The sequence below is a fragment of the Cervus canadensis genome, chromosome 2, assembly GCF_019320065.1.
Source record: "Cervus canadensis isolate Bull #8, Minnesota chromosome 2, ASM1932006v1, whole genome shotgun sequence".
NCBI lineage: Eukaryota > Metazoa > Chordata > Mammalia > Artiodactyla > Cervidae > Cervus > Cervus canadensis.
In genome coordinates, this window is record NC_057387.1 from 86,587,494 (window position 1) to 86,605,154 (window position 17,661).

Genomic DNA, 17,661 nt, shown 5'->3' on the forward strand with positions numbered 1-17,661 from the left:
TAGGCCTAGAACATAGTCAAAGAGATTTGCCCCTATCTTCTGGAAGATGATAAGATAATATTCACTGGGAATTTACCACATGGCAGGACTTAATTAGAGTGGTCAAGTAACTGGCCCACGGTTAATATATGGAGGAGGCAGAACTACGGAAATGAAGCTGGTACTGCTAACCTCTACTCCAGGCTTCCCTGGTGGCTCAGACAGTGAAGAATCTGCCCACAATGTGGGAGACCTGAGTTTGATCCCTGGGTTGCGAAGATCCTCTGGAGAAGGGAATGGCTACCCACCCCAGTATTCTTGCCTGGAGAATTCCATGGACAGAGGAGCCTGACAAGCTACAGTCCATGAGGTCACCAACAGTCAGGCACAGCTGAGCAACTAACACTTCCATCTGCCTTTAGAGGTGTTTTCCAATGGTGAGTGACTGGAGATCTGAGCACTGACTAAATGAAGATTCATAGATGTTAGTTTTGTAGTGATACTTAATTTGCTGATAAGTTTTAAAGAGACGTTCTGATTTTGTTGGGAGAAATGGAAATGATTTGATTCAAGAGTCAAGCTGGGGAACAGCTGACTTGGAGACACTGGCTCTGTGGCACTGGGCAACTAGGAAACAGCCTGTTGTCCCCAGGAACTCACAGTCCAGTTGCAAGAGAAGAAAGCAGGGCTGGATATGGGAAGGGAGAGGCAGAAAACTGCTTATTTTGTTAAAAACTTTTACTGTGCTTTGGTCTGTTGAACTATATGCTTGTGGCCTTTGTTGAAATTGAACAAAGCCAGGACCCACACCAGTTGTGTGTGCCTGGTTCATGATAGTTTTCTTAGAAGGTCAATTGCCCAGCACCTTATTTTCCTTGTCCAGCTCCCTTACCTCTCCAAACACTGACACATCAAGGGCACATCAATGCCTAATTTTCAGTATTGTTTTGAAGGTTATATTAAGATGATGGATGTCATGCCTGACCTGATACAATAGGTGCTCAATTCCTCTCCTTTTTCTCTTCTTCTTGTTCTGCCAGAAAAATTTCTCTCCTTTTTAAGTGTTCTGTGTAATTGGACCACTCATGAGGTTCACTCATGGATTCAATCTTGGTCAGGGAGCTAAGAGTCTGCAAGCTGTGTGGCACAGCCAAAAAAGAGAAAACTTAGATGCAACGAAACCTGGAAATATTGTTGTTTATAGGTTACTTGTTAAAATAAAATTCTGAGTATATTACTCTGAAATTTTTAATGGTTTTTCTGGCCCCCAAGTGAAGTGCAGAATCAGTACCATGGCCTGGCTCCTGCCTGCCTCCTCCAGTCTTCTTTCCTTAAGCTCCAGCCACACAGGACTTCTTCCTATGGGTCCTCCCAGGCCCAAGGCCTTCCTTCCAAGAGGCTATCTCCTCCATCTTGACCAGTCTCACCCCAAATTGTTGCCTGGGTGTCATCTGTTCACTTTTCAGGTTTGTCAGACAAACTGTCCCCTTTTCCCCCAGACAAGATCTTGTTAAAATGAAGATTCTGATTCTGTCAGTCCGGGGTGGAGTCTAAGGTTCTGCATTTCTACCAATCTCCCAGGTGATTTCTATGCTGTCAGTCCAACAACCATATTTTGAGTAAGATGCTTCAGAGCTCATGAAGTCCCTTGTTAAGCCACACACACACACACACATACTTTGGAATATAAGGAAACCATTTAAAATGTCTATAGCTTATGGTTCATTTTTTAGAAAGCAAATTGTAAAGCTTACATTGAGTTGACCTTTAGGGAATTATGTATGTATGTATATGTATATGGGCCCAGAGGTATATCTAGGAAGATGTTTATGAATATAGGAACTTTAGTTGTCTCTTGATGATGAGCCATTTGAGGGAAATGCAAGATTCAACTCACTGGGAATCAGATAGTACTGTAGTATATATTTAGTGAAAGAAATCCACATATAAGTGGACTCACGCAGTTCAAACCCATGTTGTTCAAGGGTCAACTGTATATACACACATATGTATAAAATACAACTCTTCATCGGCTTCCATAGAACCCTATGATTCCTTGTCATAGTACTTAACACACTGATTCACAATTGCCAGATCCTTCACAACTGTATCTAGTTCACTACGGTATATTGCACAATTACTGCATGTCAACAATTATTGAATATATGGTTAATGTCCATCTAAGAATGCTTCCCCTTTTCCCCCCAGGATGTTGCTATATCTGATGGATCTCCTGGAACCATGACCACTCTAGCCATTATCAGGGAAACTAACCTAGGAAAGACAGAATAAGCAGAATAGGAAGAATAAGGTCTTTCAAGCTGTCAGTGAGCCAATGACTTAACCAACTCTGGATCAATCTACACTAGGACTTCTGGTTACATGAGAGAATAAACACCCTTGTTGCTGGTGTTTGAGTTAGCATCACCAGTGACAGACTGAGTAAACAAAAGAATGAATGACTGACCACTAGCATAAGAAAGCCAACTCCCCTAGAATGGAGTTAAAGTCTTGTCCTGGAGACTTCAAAAATTGCTTACTGTTCTTAAGACACTCAAGGTGATAAAACAAGCAAAGTCTTGATAATCTAGAAGCTAGACTACAGTTATCTTATTTCTTATTATAGTTTTCAGGCAAAAGATAAACTGGACTTTCAGGCAAAAGCTGCACTTTGCAAGGAAAAAGAACCTCACTAGGGCTTCATTTAAAAACAAAGATAATATTCTTGGAGACATTTCAGAGTCAATACATATTTAATCCAATCTCCTAAATGTTAGCACGTGTAAGTATAACTTGGAGACTTTTTTAAAAAGCTGATTTTTGGGCCTCACCTGGGGCGATTTTGATTCAGTGGGATGTGGTGGGATCCAGGAATCTGCATTTTAGCCAGTAATCTGATGTGGATTGTCTCAGAACACACTTCAAGAAACTCTATTCTAAAGCTTCCACTTTGTATATCTAGATCCTAAGCACAAGAAATGATGTTTCACATAATAATCAAGGCAGCAGATTCAAGTGATGGAAAGATCCAGAAGATGGGAGCCATATCTAGACTTCTCTATTCACTAGACTAAGACACTGATCAGGCAAGTCTCTCAAGCTCTCTATGTCTGAATGTCCCCATTTATTAAAAACTCAGATTAACATTTCTCTGCATTGCCAGTCCTCAGACTGATTATAAAGACCAGAATGATCTCAGTAGTTGTTCTGTAAAAATATAATAAAATGCTCTTTGTTAGAACTCTGGTGTTTACTGAGCTCCTTAATAAGTAAAATTATTTGTGTTGTTTAGGGTCTATTCATTAAGCAAGAAATGAGGACTCACATTTTTAGAAAGAGTATTACATGGCCAAACTAAAAGGGATATTGCTTAATTCCTGGTTAACCTGAGTAGTTGTTAACCAGAACATCCTATTCCTAAGCGTTCCAACTAGGTTTCCATGGAAATAATACACATTTATTAACAACAATTTGTGAGCAGACTCCTTATCAAAGGGAGCTTCCTTGACTTGGGCAAAAATTAATGGGCCCAATAACTCACAGAACTGGAGAAATGGTATATCTGATAAAGGATAATATCTAAAGTACACAGAGAACTCCTAAAACTCAACAACAACAACAACAAAACAAACAATCCATTCAAAATAGGCAAAGAATTTCATAGATATTTCTCCAAAGAAGACACAGGAATAGCCAAAAAGCACATGAAAAAGATATTCAGCATCATTAATCAATAGGGAAATGCAAATAAAAACCACAAGATACTACCTCACAAACATTAGGAGGACTACTGTCAAAAAAACAAAATAGAAAGCAACAAATATTGGTACAGCAACTGTGGAGCAATACGGCAGCTGAAAAATTAAACACAGAATTACCATACGATCCAGCAATTCTACTTCTGGATACATGCCAGAAGAATTAAAAGCAAGGTTTCAGAAAGATATTTGCACACCCATGTTTATAGCAAAATTATTCACAAGAGCTAAAACACAGAAGCAACCCAAGTGTCCATGGATGGATAAACAGAGAAGCAAACTGTGGTACCTTAAAAAATGGAACATTATTCAGTCTTAAAAAGGAAAATATTCAAAGTCAAAATTATTAATAAGGTATTTTGCATTCTCTTTTTTGTACTGCCTTTGAAATCCAGTTCGTGTTTTACACTGAAAATATGTCTCAGTCTGGACTAGTCACATACCAGTAGCTAGTAGCTATTGTGTAAGAGTGTACAGGTCTAGCTGATTCATTTTTGAAACCCAGTGCAAACACCCCCTCACTATTTGATTTTGATCTTTGAATGTTCAAGCCTCTGTTTACATTCTTCACTCATTCATTGGTCAGCAAACACTGTCATGTCCATTGTGCACCAACTATTATGCTAGAAAGTGGAAGTACAGTCTGTGACGGTGAGAGACACCCAGAGATAGTTATGAAATAATATAAAAGAATCGTGACACAGAATGTTGTTATTGTTGTTGAGTCTCTTAAGGTAGAGTCCAACTCTTTTGTAACCCCATGAACTAGCTCACTAAGGCTCCTCAGTTCACAGGATTTCCCAGGTAAGAATACTGGAGTGGATTGCCATTTTCTCCTCGGGGAGAATCTTCCCCACCCACAGATCAAATCCATGTCTCCTGCATTGGCAGGTGGATTCTTTACCACTGAACCAACCAGGGAAGCCCCATGACACAGAATAGATGCACTCTATTTTATGGGCACCTGAAAGGGGAAGGACATGTAGTTTTAGAGGTGGCCCTGAGCTGACTTCAAGGACCTGTAATGTTAGCTCTATGAATAGAATGGCAAAGGGCATGTCAGAGGTGTCAGCTTGAACAAAGGCCTGAAATGAGGGATGGGGGTCCCCGGCAACCACTAAAAAGTGCCTGTTAGGGCAACGGTGAAAAAGTAAAGTGGGGAAGTAAGCAGAGCCAGTGAAAAGCCTAGTGAGTCATGTTTGGCTTCTGAAATTTAAAGAAAAAATCTACACTTCTTAAAATTTCAGAAGTAACTGTCTCTCTGCAGGATCGTGGTGGAATGCAAATGACACTGGATTTAAGCTTTGGCCGGTAACAGTCGCGCTCCTCTGTATTAGCTCCTCCAAGAGGGCAGGACCATCTGCTATGCTCACCACCCTGCCCCAGTGTCTGCAACACTGCTTGGCAGAGAGGGCGCTAGAAGTTTACAGAGCAGGTTCCTTCCTTCAGTCCTTTCCCCTAGTCTTCCCCTTCCGCTCAGTCCAGCGTGAGAGGGGGAAGGGCGCCAGCCCTAGCCTGCGCTTCGAAAGTCCTCCGGAGTTCAGAGGCAGGCCTCATGCTTCTAGGATGTTTCCTCATCTATAAAATGGGTTCACAAGTACCCGCCGCGCCGGACTGTTGCGTAACTCAAATGAATTAGAGAAAGCGCCTGGAAAAATGAAAAGGTGCACTTCTTGGCCTCGAGGGTAGACTGACTTGACATGTAGACTTCAAGGCCAGGTTTCCACCCTCCCTGATGGGCATCCTCGGCCAAAGTGCAGGGTGATCGATCCCAGAGCGTGGGACGCCCAGATCCGACACCCTGGGAGGTAACCCTACGCGTGACTGCTTAACGCGCCTCTCGAGGAGGCGCCACCTAAGGAGGGGTGGAGGTTGCAACCGCTCCCCTCGGTGTTGTGGCTACTCCTCAGTTTCCAAGGCCTGGACGTCCGAATCCCGCAGCCCGCGCCCGGCAGACCCCCGCAGATCAGAGCTCCGCAGACCACCCCCTCCCAGCGCGTCCGAGAGGAGAAGAGGGTGGAGCGGACAGACTCCCGCAGCCAATAAAATCAGCGGGTTCCTGGTCCGATCCCCGGCGCGGCTCGCCATTGGTCGCCACCCGGGTCTCGGCCCACCGAACCTTTGCGACCTGAGCCAATCGCTAGCCGGTGAGGGGTCCTTAGGCTCGCGGGGAGCCGGCGGCGGGCGGCTGCGAGTGCTAGCAGGCAAGCAGCCGTTGGCGGTGACTAGCGGCGCGAGCCCGCAAACCCCCTCCCCGGTGCGGCGCGCCGCCAGGCTCCACCATGGAGCCCGCTGTGTCGCTGGCGGTGTGCGCGCTGCTCTTCCTGCTCTGGGTTCGCGTGAAAGGGCTGGAGTTCGTTCTCATCCACCAGCGCTGGGTGTTTGTGTGCCTCTTCCTGCTACCTCTCTCGCTCATCTTCGACATCTACTACTACGTGCGCGCCTGGGTGGTGTTCAAGCTCAGCAGCGCGCCACGGCTGCACGAACAGCGCGTGCGGGACATCCAGAAGCAGGTGAGCGGCGCCGGGTGGGGCGGGAGCCAGGCGCGAAGTGGTGCGCGGCGGGGCGCAAGGGCTTCCCTGACGCGGTGGCATTTGAGCGAGATTTGAACTAAACAGAAGTGTGATGGGGGTGGGGGGGGGGGTGGTGCTTCCTGAGAGGAAACGGAGTAAGCAAAGGCGTTGAATAGAACATTGCTTCGACATTTATGGAGTGCCTACTGTGTGCAGAGTACGTGCGGGCTGTCTGGAGAGAAGTAAAGAATCGTATTGAGGTAGCTCTCACCAGGCCCAGATGATTTCAGAGGAGGAGCGGGGCTTCAAGGAAGTGCACCTGGCCCTGGTGACGGGGAAGTAGCGGGAATGATCCGGGGAACGTGTGAGCGTCTGAGGAGAGGGGCGGAAGGTCGGAAAGTCAGTTTGAAGCTAGGTTGCGGGCGGGGGGTTCAGTTTGGAGTTTACTCTGTAGCAAGGAGCTTTTAACGTGCTTAGATTAGAGGACTAAAGTGACTAAAGAAGGTAGGACCACACCAGGTTGTGGAGCCTCGCAGACCCTGCGCCAGGCGCTCACTCTTAAGAAGGCAGTGTCCTCCCCTGTGTCAGCGCTCACAGAACCCGTAAGCCTGCTGCAGCTCACAGCCGAGCCTCCTCCTTCTATGCCATCGCCAGAATGGACATCAGGCATGAACATCAGGCCTGGGCAGTTTCTTGGCGCCCTCTGCCCCTCCATATGTTCCTCTCTTACTGGCCTCAGGTTGCAAAGAGCTTCTGTTTCCTGCTGCCACACTCACCACAGGTGTTGCAGCCTCCATGTTCTGTTTGCTGCTGGCTGAGTGCTGCCGATAAGAGCGTGAAGACGAATGCGGAGAGTCATCGCTGGGAGGGATAGACCTTGGATCCGGTGGGAGCAAGCAGCATCTGGAATTCCGCCCTTTACTCAGGCTGCCATGAATTGTGCTAGTCACGGTCACAGCTCCAGAGCCCTCCCTACTTTCGGTCTCGAATACACCCTGTTTCCTAGTTCTTTCTGTGTGCTCGGATTCTCAATTTCCCTGCTTATCTCCCCTATCAGAGTGTGAGCTTCTTGAAGGCAGACTGCTGACTCTGTCCCATGAGCCCTGGCCCAGAGCAGTGCAGTGAGCACTTATGAACCTCAGCTAAACCAAAGGGATTCCCCCGTGGCTCAGTGGTAGAGAATCTTCCTACAATGCAGAATCCCTGGGTCAGGAAGGTCCCCTGGAGAAGGAAATGGCAACCTGCTCCAGTATTTTTTTCCTGGGGAATCCCGTGGACAGAGGAGCCTGGCAGGCTACAGTCAGTCCATGGAGTCACAGAGTTGGACACGACTGAGCGACTAAACAGCAACATTCGGGACAGGAAGACAAGGGGCATTACCAGACCAACCCACTGCCGTGGCCCTACGCTGGGCCACATTCTGTGCCACTGATGTTCAGTATTTTTCATCCTCACCGCAATACTGATAGGTCTTTGTGAGGGGTTTTTTGCTTTTATTACTTTTTTGGTGGCACTTTTTCCTGGACTATAAGTTTTTGTTTCTTCAGTTTCTTCTGGTATATCCTTTTCTTTCATGCAACATCCTCTTCTGGTTTAAGAACAATCTGCCCTTTATCAGTAAGGATCATCTCAGTATGGTAGAGAGAATTCATGTTCAGGTCAATCCAACCATGAGCTCTGTAAGTCCTGAGCTGCATCTTGAGGCTCAATGACCAGAAAAGCCACATCTAAGCCCTTAAATTCACCATGACTCTCTGCATTTTTGAGCATGTGGTAAGGATATTCAGCACTCTTTTTGGGGCCACCAACCATGTGTCCAGCCCCACTGTTGGGCCTGGGCCCCCCTACAAGCTCCACCATTGTAATGGCAGAATGGCACACACTGCTTCTGTAGAGTGACATCCTTCAGAGACTTGGTGGCTTTTTGGATATGTATACTCTTAATGGCCTGGGCAGTTTCACAGGTGTTCTTAAAGTGAACACCAAGATTCAAACCTCTTGATTTGCATGATTTTGTGGGGTTTTCTGGGTCAAGTAAATAGTAAACCATTTTCAGAGGTCACCTCTGGCCACTTACCAGAAAAGGACCACCCTGGGAGATCTTGCACCTGTTCTACAGATGGAAAATATATTGAGACTCAAACTGGGAGTCATGTGCCTGAGATGGTATAGCTAGTAAATGGGTCTGGAACCCAGGTCAGCTCCATCTCTGAACCTGAACTCTGACATTGCTTCTTTCCCAACCCTTTCCATTCTACCATGGAGGTCTGGTTCTGTTGCCTCACACCTGGAAAGTGGTGATAACTACCTGACCAGTTGCCCGTTTCCTGGGCCCTGCCCACCTCTCTCTGACTTGCCCTGCCATAAGGGTACGGTGCCACGGGATTGCCTCCCTGCCCCAGATCTTGGCTGGCTCCCATCAGGATCCATCCCAACCAGTGTTTCAGACTTGACAAACTCCACATTCACCTCATGTTCCCATCCCACCTCCACCCCCCCAGTTCCCACCCTCCCACTCCCATTCCCATCCTCCACCCACCCAGTTCCCATTCCTGGCTGCATGCAGCTCTCCCAGTGCATCCTGCCCACCTCCAGGCTTGTATTAAGTCCTGGGGCTGCAGAGTTGGGCAGGGGCAAAGTCTGGTCGGTCACCCCCTACTCATAGGAATCCCTTCCTCAGTTACACCCCTCTGTGCAAAACCTCTGCTTCACATGGGACCCTGGCCTCTGATCGCAGAACAGTTCTTCCCCATGTTGAACTTCCCCATGTTGCCTGATGAGTTTCAGCGCAGCCTATTCTAGGACTCTCGATTGCAAGTGACAGAAACTCAACTCCAACTGGCTTGAGCAAAAGGGGACTTTATTGACCCAGGTCTTGAAAAGTCCAGAAGTGGGACTTGCCGGACAGCCCAGTGGTTAAGACTCTGCCCTTACTCTGAGTTTCCAATGCAGGGGGCACGAGTTTGACCCCTGCTGGGAACTAATATTTCCACCTGCCACAGGGTCTGGCCAAAAAACGAGAGAAAAGTCCAAGAATAAAAGTGGCTCCAGCATCAGTCTCTGTCTTTCCCCACAGCTGTCATTCTTGGCTCTACTTTGCTCTGAGTTGACTTCATTCTCAGGGAGGCTGTCTCCCTGCAGGGGCCCCAGCAGTGTCTGGCTTATATCCAGCCAGCCTAGCAACTCCAGTAAAGTGAGAGGGCCTCTTCTGGAATCAGTCTTAATTGGCTTAACTTGGATCATAGGCCCGTCCCTGTACTGGTCACTGTGGCCAGGGGGATGGAGTCAGACCTCAGTCATGTGCCCGTCTCTGGGGGCAGGGGGCAGTCGGTGTCACCCGGACCAAAGAGAGATGGGACTGTTAGAAGCAGATGAAGAGGACATGGATGGTCACAGGTCACAGCAGCAGATGTTCACCTCCCTGCCATTTTCCATCAGCAAGAAGGGAATGCTTCCTCCCACGTTCCTCCTGAGCCATTTGTTCTGTGTGTTTTGTGCTCTGCTCACTTATAGCAGAGCTTTAGCAGAAGTTCTTCCTTCCATGTCTGATGGGGAATCTGGCCTCCTTTGCTGGTTCCCTTCCGCTCAGAGTGATACATGAGTTAACATGCACAGATGCTTAGAACAGCACTTGGCACATAATCAGCTTCAGTAAGTGTTAGCGGTTACTCTGTTGCCTATTATTATAAGCCCGTTTATCCTTCCAGGCCTGAAGTTGGGTGGTCCTGATGGTGAATCTGGGCTTTGCCCTTTAGCAGTTGTGTAATGTTGGGCAAGTTATTTTCACCTCTCATTTTCTTCATCTGCAAAAGGAGGCGGATCATCCCAACCACCTGGGTTGTTGTGAGAATTAAATGAGACAAGACACAAGAGGTGCCTGGTGCAGCGGGGGCAGATGGTAGATACTGGGTTGACCAAAAAATTTGTTTGGGTTTATGTGAAAGCCTGAACGAACTTTTCAGTCAACACAATAGTTATCATTTGTGTGGTTGTTATTTTTTCCAATACAACACCTGTCGTGAACTTTGCAGTTAGAATAAATGTTTTCAAAGCACTTTGATCCTGCTTGCCAGCTCTTTCTTCATTTTGCTTTGTGGTGTGGCAACACTTTGACTTTTCACTAGCCAAGGAGAGTCCAGAGGGTAAGGCCAGTGGGCCTTTCATCATCCCATTCCTCCTGGTGTCTGGAAGGATTCAGGCCTCAGTAAATGATTACTGACAAGAGAAGGCACCGTTCCCCGCCCCTTCTCCTGAAGGCAGGGCAATAAGCTGCCAGAGGATCCCTGGGAGGGCCAGCTCAGCCTCTGCTCATGTCTGCAGGTGCGGGAATGGAAGGAGCAGGGCAGCAAGACCTTCATGTGCACGGGGCGGCCGGGCTGGCTCACCGTCTCACTGCGGGTTGGCAAGTACAAGAAGACACACAAAAACATCATGATCAACCTGATGGACATTCTGGAGGTGGACACCAAGAAACAGGTGAGAGAAGTGGCATGATTCCCTGGCTCTGGGAGTGGGTGGCTTAGATGTGTGCATCCTCTGGTCTATCTGGTATTTCTACTACTTGAAACTGGTCTCTCAGAAAAGGGAAATAAAGACAACAGAGAAAGAGAGGGATATTATATCACAACTTTATTTTTAATCAAAGACAATATGATATCCAATAGTAGGGAGTTGTTATATATGGTGTATCCACGTGATGGCATTTTGTTGTGACTCCTTGTCCAAGTTATTTAATTTCCCTGTGCCTTTTCCTCCCCCTTAACAGCTTTATTGACATATACTTGACATATAATAAACTGTACATAGAGTTTTTATACATAGAACATGTATCATGTCCCCTCTCTTTTTTTGTATGGCTTCTTTCACTCAGCATAATTATTCTGAGGTTCATCCATGTGTCAGAAGGATGTTGTTTTATTGCTGTGTAGTATTCCAGTCACAGTTTGTTTATCCTTTCACTTATTGATGGACGTTTGCGTTGTTTCCAGTTTGGGTCTATTACAGGTAAAAGGGTGAGGAACATCTGGATATAGTCAAAATTGTTGTGTGGGCATTTGCCCTTTTTTGAGATGAATACCTGGCGGTGGAGTCGCTGGGTCATATGGTAGGTGTATGGTTAACTTTCTAAGAAACTGCCAAATTATTTTCTAAAGTAGTTGTAACATTTACATCTCCACAAGTGTTCTAGTTGCTCCATATCATTGTAAACTTGGTATAGTTCATTTTAGCCTTTCAATTGTTGTAGGTATCTTAGTGTGAGTTTTAACTGACTAATGAATGATGTTGGGCATCTCTTCATGTGCATATTTGCTGTTTATATGCCTGTGGTGAAGTACTTGTTCAAGTTTTTTGCTAAAAATTTTTAATTGGGTTGTTTGTTTCCTTACTATGTATTCTAGAAACAAGACTTTCATCAGATATACAGTTTGCATATATTTTCCCCTGGTGTTTGGCTTGTCTTTTGAAAACCAGAAGTTGTTTTAATTTTGATGAAGTCCAGTTTAGTAATTTCTTTTATAGATTGTGCTTTTAATGTTTTATTTAAAAAATCTTGCCCTACTCCATGTCTCAAAGGTTTTCTCTTCTGTTTCCTTCCAGAAGTAGTATATTTTTAGGGTTTACGCTTAGAACTATGGTTCGTTTTGAGTTAATTTTTGCATTTGATATGAGATATGGGTCCAAAATCTTTTTTTGCACGTGGATTTCCAATTGTTCCAGCTTCTTTTGTTGAAAAGACAATCCTTTCTCCCCTGAACTGCGTTTGCACCTTTGCTGAAATCAGTTGTCCGTATTTACAGGTCTTTTTCTGGACTCTGCTGTTCTGTTGATCTATTTGCCTATCTGTATGCCAGGAACACATTGTCTTGACTACTACAGCTTTATATTAGTAAGTCCAAAATAATGAGTTGGGAAGTATTCCTTCCTTTTCACTTTACTGGAGGAGTTTATATAGAATTGGTTTTGTTTATTTAAAAGTCAATGGAATTAACCAGCGAAGCCGTCTGAGCCTGGAGTTCTCTTTGTAAGCAAGTTTTTAACTACAAATTAAGTTTTTTAAAAATAGATATAGGGCTCTTCAATTTATTTGTTTCTTCTTGGTGAGCTTTGGCAGTTTGTGTCTCTGAAGGTATTTGTCCATTTCATTGAGTTGCATAGTTGATTGACGTAAAGTTATTCGTAATATTCCCTTACTGTCTTGTGGGCATGTATAGAATCTGTGGTGATGTCATGTCTTTTATTTCTGATACTGATCATTTGTGTCTGCTCCCTTTTCTTCCTTAGCAGTCTGACTAGAATTTAATCAATTTTACTGATCATCTCAAAGAACCAGCTTTTGGTTTCATTGATTTTCTCTCTCTCTCTTTTTTGGTTTTCTATTTCATTGACTTCCACTTTGATCTTTGTTAATTTCTTATGCTGACTTTGGGTTTAATTTTACTCTTCTTTGTCTAGTTTTTTAAGGTAACAGCTAAGGTCATTGACTTAGACATTTCTTTATTTCTATTATGAATGTTTAGTGCTATAAATTTCCCCCTAAGCACTGTTTTAGAGCTGTCCCCAAATTTGATATCTTACCTTTTCATTTTCATTCAATTCAAATTACTTTCTAGTTTTGTTTTTGATACCTGCTTTGACCCAGAGGTTTTTTAGAAGCATGTTCTTTAGTCTCCAAATATTTAGGAATTTTCCAGAGATCTTACTGTTACTGATTTCTAATTTAATATAGTTGTCAGAAAACATACTTTATATGATTAAAATGCTTTTTGGCTTACTGAGACTTACTGTATGGCCTAGAATACAGTCTATTTGATAAATGTTCTTTTTCCTTTTTTTTTTTTGGATGTGTATTTTGCTGTTTTGGGATGATGTGTACTCTAAGCGTCAATTAGGTCAAGTTGGTTGATAGTGCTGTTCAAGTCTTCTATATCCTTATGAATTTTCTCTCTACTTATTCTATCAGTTATTGAAAGGGGGATATTGAAATCTCTGCCTGGGATTATAGATTATTTGAAGCTCTGTTATTAGGTATACAAATGCTTGGGATTTTCATTTCCTCTTGATTAATTGATCCCTTTATCATTGTGAAATTACCTTTTTTAAAAAATTTCTTTTATTGACGTATAGTTGTTTACAATGTTGTGTTAATTTCTGCTCTACAGCAAAGTGATCCAACTATATGTATATGTTCTTTTTCATATTCTTTTTCATTGTGATTTATTAGAGGATACTGAATATAGTTCCCTGTGCTATACAGTAGGACCTTGTTGTTATCCATTCTAAATATAACAGTTTGCATCTGCTAATTCCAAACTCTCCATCCACCCATCTGCCCTGCCACCCGGTTTGGCAACCACAAGTCTGTCCTCTCTGTCTGTGAGTGTTTTTGTTTCACAGATAAGTATATATGTGTCATTTCTTAAGTTGAAGTATAATTGATTTCCAGTGTGTTAATTTCTGCTGTACAACAGAGTGATTCAGTTGTGCGTGTCTCTATGAAAGTGAAAGTGAAGTCACTTAGTTGTGTCCCACTCTTTGTGACCCCATGGACTGTAGCCTACCAGGCTCCTCCATCCCCGGGATTTTCCAGGCAAGAATACTGGATTGGGTTGCCATTTCCTTCTCCAGGGGATCTTCCTGACCTGGGGATCGAACCCAGGTCTCCCGCATTATAGGCAGACACTTTACCGTCTGAGCCACCAGGGAAGTCAGGCTCTGTGTCTCTGTGTATATATATATATATATATATGTATATATATATATATATATTCTTTTTCATATTCCTTTCCATGATGGTTTATCACAGGATATTGAATACAGTTCCCTATTCTGTACCATAGGACCTTACTTATCTGTTCTGTGTATAATAGTTTGCATATTGCTAACCCCAAGCTCCAATCCTTCCCTCCCCTGTCACAGCCACAAGTCTGTTCTCTGCATCTGTGAGTCTGTTTTCTGTTTCATAGGTATGTTTATTTGTGTCATAATTTAGATTCCACATATAAGTGATATCATATGGTATTTTTCTGACTCCCTTCACTTAATATGATAATCTCCATGTCCATCTATATTGCTGCAAATGGCATTATTTCATTCTTTTTTATGGCTGAGTAGTATTCCATTGTATGTATACCCTACATCTTCTTTATCCTTTCACCTGTCAGTGGACATTTAAATTGTTTCTATGTTTTGACTATTGTAAATAGTCAAATGCTGTAAACATATGGGTGTATATGTCTGTGAAATAACGAATTTTATTCCTAGGTCATATTCTTTGTTCAGAAATCTACTTTGTCTAAGTGGCAGCATGGTGTATCTTTTTCCATCATTTTCCTTTTAACATATTTGTATCTTTATAGTTGAAGTGTTTCTTGTAGACAGTGCATAATTAAGTCTTGCTTTTTATCTAACATGACAATTTCTGCCTTTTAATTCAGATTTAAGACTACTTACATTTAACGTTATTATTGACAAGAGTTAGTTTAAATTTGTTGCCTTGCTCTTTGTTTTCTGTTTGTGCCATTTGTTCTTTGTTCCCTTTTTCTCTTTTTCTGTCTGTTTTTTTGGATTAGTGAATAGTTTTTATGATTGTTTAGCTCTTGTTGACTTAATAGCTGTAAGTCTTTGTTTCGTTATTTTAGCAGTTGTTTTAGGATTTATGGTGTATACTTTCCTTGTCACTATCTACTTCAAGTGATGGTATCCCATTTGATGTGTAGTCTAAGAATCTTAATATGCTTCCATTTCTCTCCTCCCACCTTTGTGCTATTATTGTCATCCTTTTATATATGTTATAAACCCCACACTACATTATTATTGTTACTAGTAGTTATCTTTTAAAGAGATTTAAATAAGAAAAATCTTGTATATTTACCCGTATAGTTACCATTTCTTCATTTTGAAGATTTATATTTCCATCTTTTTCATTTTCCTTTGGCCTGAAGAACCTCCTTTGACACTTCTTTTTTTTAAAAATCTTTAATTAGTTAATTTTTGGCTGCACTGGGTCTTCATTGCTTTGTACAGGCTTTTTCTAGTTGCAGCGAGCAGGGATTACTCTGCATTGCAATGTGTGGGCTTCTCATTGTGGTGGCTTCTCTTACTGTGACACATGGGCTCCAGAGCACAGGCTTCAGTAGTTGCAGCTCAGGGACTCTGTTGCCCGGCGGCAGGTAGAATCTTCCCAGACAAGGGATCAAACCCGTGTTTCCCGCATTGGCATGCAGATTCCTAACCACTGGACCACTAAGGAACTTCCATCCTAATCGTTTTTAAGATGTGTCATTCAGTGGTATTAAATCCATGCAATCGTCATTCAGACACCACCACCATCCATTGCCATAACTCTTTTCCTCTTGTAAAACTGAAATTCTATACTCATGAAACAGTAACTCCCTAATCTTCCCTCTCCCCAGACCCTGGCAACCACTTTCTAATATCTGTCTCTATAATTTTGACCTCTCCAAGTACCTCATGTAAGTGGATCATACAGTATTTGTCTTTTTATGACTAGCTTATTTTCCTCAGCAAAATGTCTTCAAGGTTTATTCATGTTATAGCATATTGCAGAATTTTCTTCCTTTTTTAAGGTTGGATAATATTCCATTCTATATCTGTACTACATTTTGCTTATGCATTCATTCATCCATGAACACTTCGGTTGCTTCTATCTTTTAGCTATTATGAGTAATGCTGCTATGTACATGGGTGTAGAAATATCATTTCAAGACCCTGCTTTCAGTTATTTTGGGTATATACCCAGAAGTGGAATTGCTGGCTCACTTGGCAGTTCTATTTTTAATTTTTTAAGGAATGGCTGTACTGTTTTCCATAGTGCTTGCACCATTTAACATCCCTACCAAGAGTGCACAAGGGTTTTAATTTTTCTAAATCCTTACCAGCACTTGTAATTTTCTGTTTTTGTTTTGTATTTAATAATAGCCATCCTAATGGCTATGAGGTTGTCTTCATTTCTGAAAGATATTTTCAGTGGGTATGGAATTCCAGGTTGACGGGTCTTTTTCCTTCAGTACTTTGAAGATGCTCCAGCTTCTTCTTACTTGCATTGTTTCTAATAAGAAATCTCTCATGCTTTGTATGTAACATAGCTTTTTCCTTTGACTGCTTTTAAGATTTTCTCTTTGTAACTAGTTTTAAGCAATTATTATGATGTGTCATGGTATAGTTTTCTTCATAATTCTTGTGCTTGGGAGCCATATAATTTTTCATCATATTTGAAAATTCAAGGGTCATTATTTCTTTAAGTAGTTTTTCTTTCTCTTCCTCTCTCCTTTGAGGACTGCTATTACACATAAGTTGGGCCAGTTGAAGTTGTTTCATAGCTTAGCTCACTGATACGCTGTTCATAAAAGTTTTTTTTTCCCCCACTATATATTTTCATTTTGGACAGTTTCTATTGCTGTGTATTTAAATTCACTGCTCTTCTTCTGCAGTGTCTTAATTTGCCATCGGTCCTAACCAGTGTATTTTTCATCTCCGACATTGTGGTTTTCATTTCTAGAAGTTTGATTTGGATTTTTTACTGCCTTTTAAATGTCTCTACTTAACTTTTTGAACATAAGGATTATAGTCATAATTATTTTAATGCCCTTATTTTGCTGATTCTAATATCTATCAATTCGGGGTCTGTTTTATCAAGACAGATTGATTATTCCCCTCAGGGTGGGTCGAATTTTCCTGCCTCTCTGCATGGCTAGTGAACTTTGATTGGATTCTAGACATCATGGATTTTACCTTGTTGGGTGCTGGATGTTTCTGTACCCCTGTAAATCTTCCTGAGTTTTGCTCTGAGATATAGCCAAGTTACTGGGAAAGAGTTTGACCTAGTTGGGTATTGAGTTTTCAGGTGGGGTTGAAGCAGTGTGTAATCTAGGGGCAATGATTCCCTGCTGCTGAGGCAAGACCCTTAGAAATACTCTACCCATTGCCCTAAGAGTCATAAAGCTCTCCAATCTGGCTGTGGGAACGAATAGCATTTCCTGCCCTGTGTGTAACAGAGCCCTGGCTCTGTTACCTTCCAGGCTCTTCCCCTGGCCCCAGCCTTGGGTTCTTTCCTCCTGGGTACCCATCAGTTCTCAGCTGGATGCTCAGTGGGCACTTTGGCAGTACTTCAGAGTTTTCTCTCTGCAGTTCTGTCCTCCCCAGCACTCTGTCCTGCAGACTCTACGCACCTGGGTCTTACCGGGCCCTCAACTCAGAGTCCACAGGACTCCCCATCCCTGTACTGCCTAACTCCTGTGGCTAGCTGGGGCAGCCACAGAACTCACCCTGTTTATTTTCTGTCTCATAGAGATCATTCATTTCATTGCCTGATGTTCACTATGTTGAAAGCTCCTATTTCATTTATTTTGTCCTTTTTTTTTTCCAGGCAGTAGGGTTAAACTAGTTCTTTT

The 17,661-nt window shown here is 43.0% G+C and overlaps 1 protein-coding gene and 1 non-coding gene across 3 annotated transcripts in view; one reads left to right on the forward strand and one right to left on the reverse strand.

Annotated features, from left to right (window-relative positions):
* Positions 1 to 266: 266 nt before the first annotated feature.
* Positions 267 to 17,661, forward strand: part of DHCR24 (24-dehydrocholesterol reductase) — a 37,262-nt gene continuing 19,867 nt past the window's right edge. The window contains exons 1-2 of one of the 2 annotated variants that reach the window (XM_043461197.1): positions 267 to 416; positions 10,571 to 10,726. In XM_043461197.1, coding sequence (XP_043317132.1) covers positions 414 to 416; positions 10,571 to 10,726 — 159 coding nt within the window. In that variant the 5' untranslated portion in view covers positions 267 to 413. Of the gene's footprint in view, positions 417 to 5,840; positions 6,251 to 10,570; positions 10,727 to 17,661 lie in introns of those variants that run through there. The other variant, XM_043461196.1, reaches the window with a different exon arrangement.
* TRNAY-AUA lies at positions 13,882 to 13,954 on the reverse strand. The gene has a single exon. It is a non-coding gene; the product is annotated as a tRNA-Tyr (tRNA).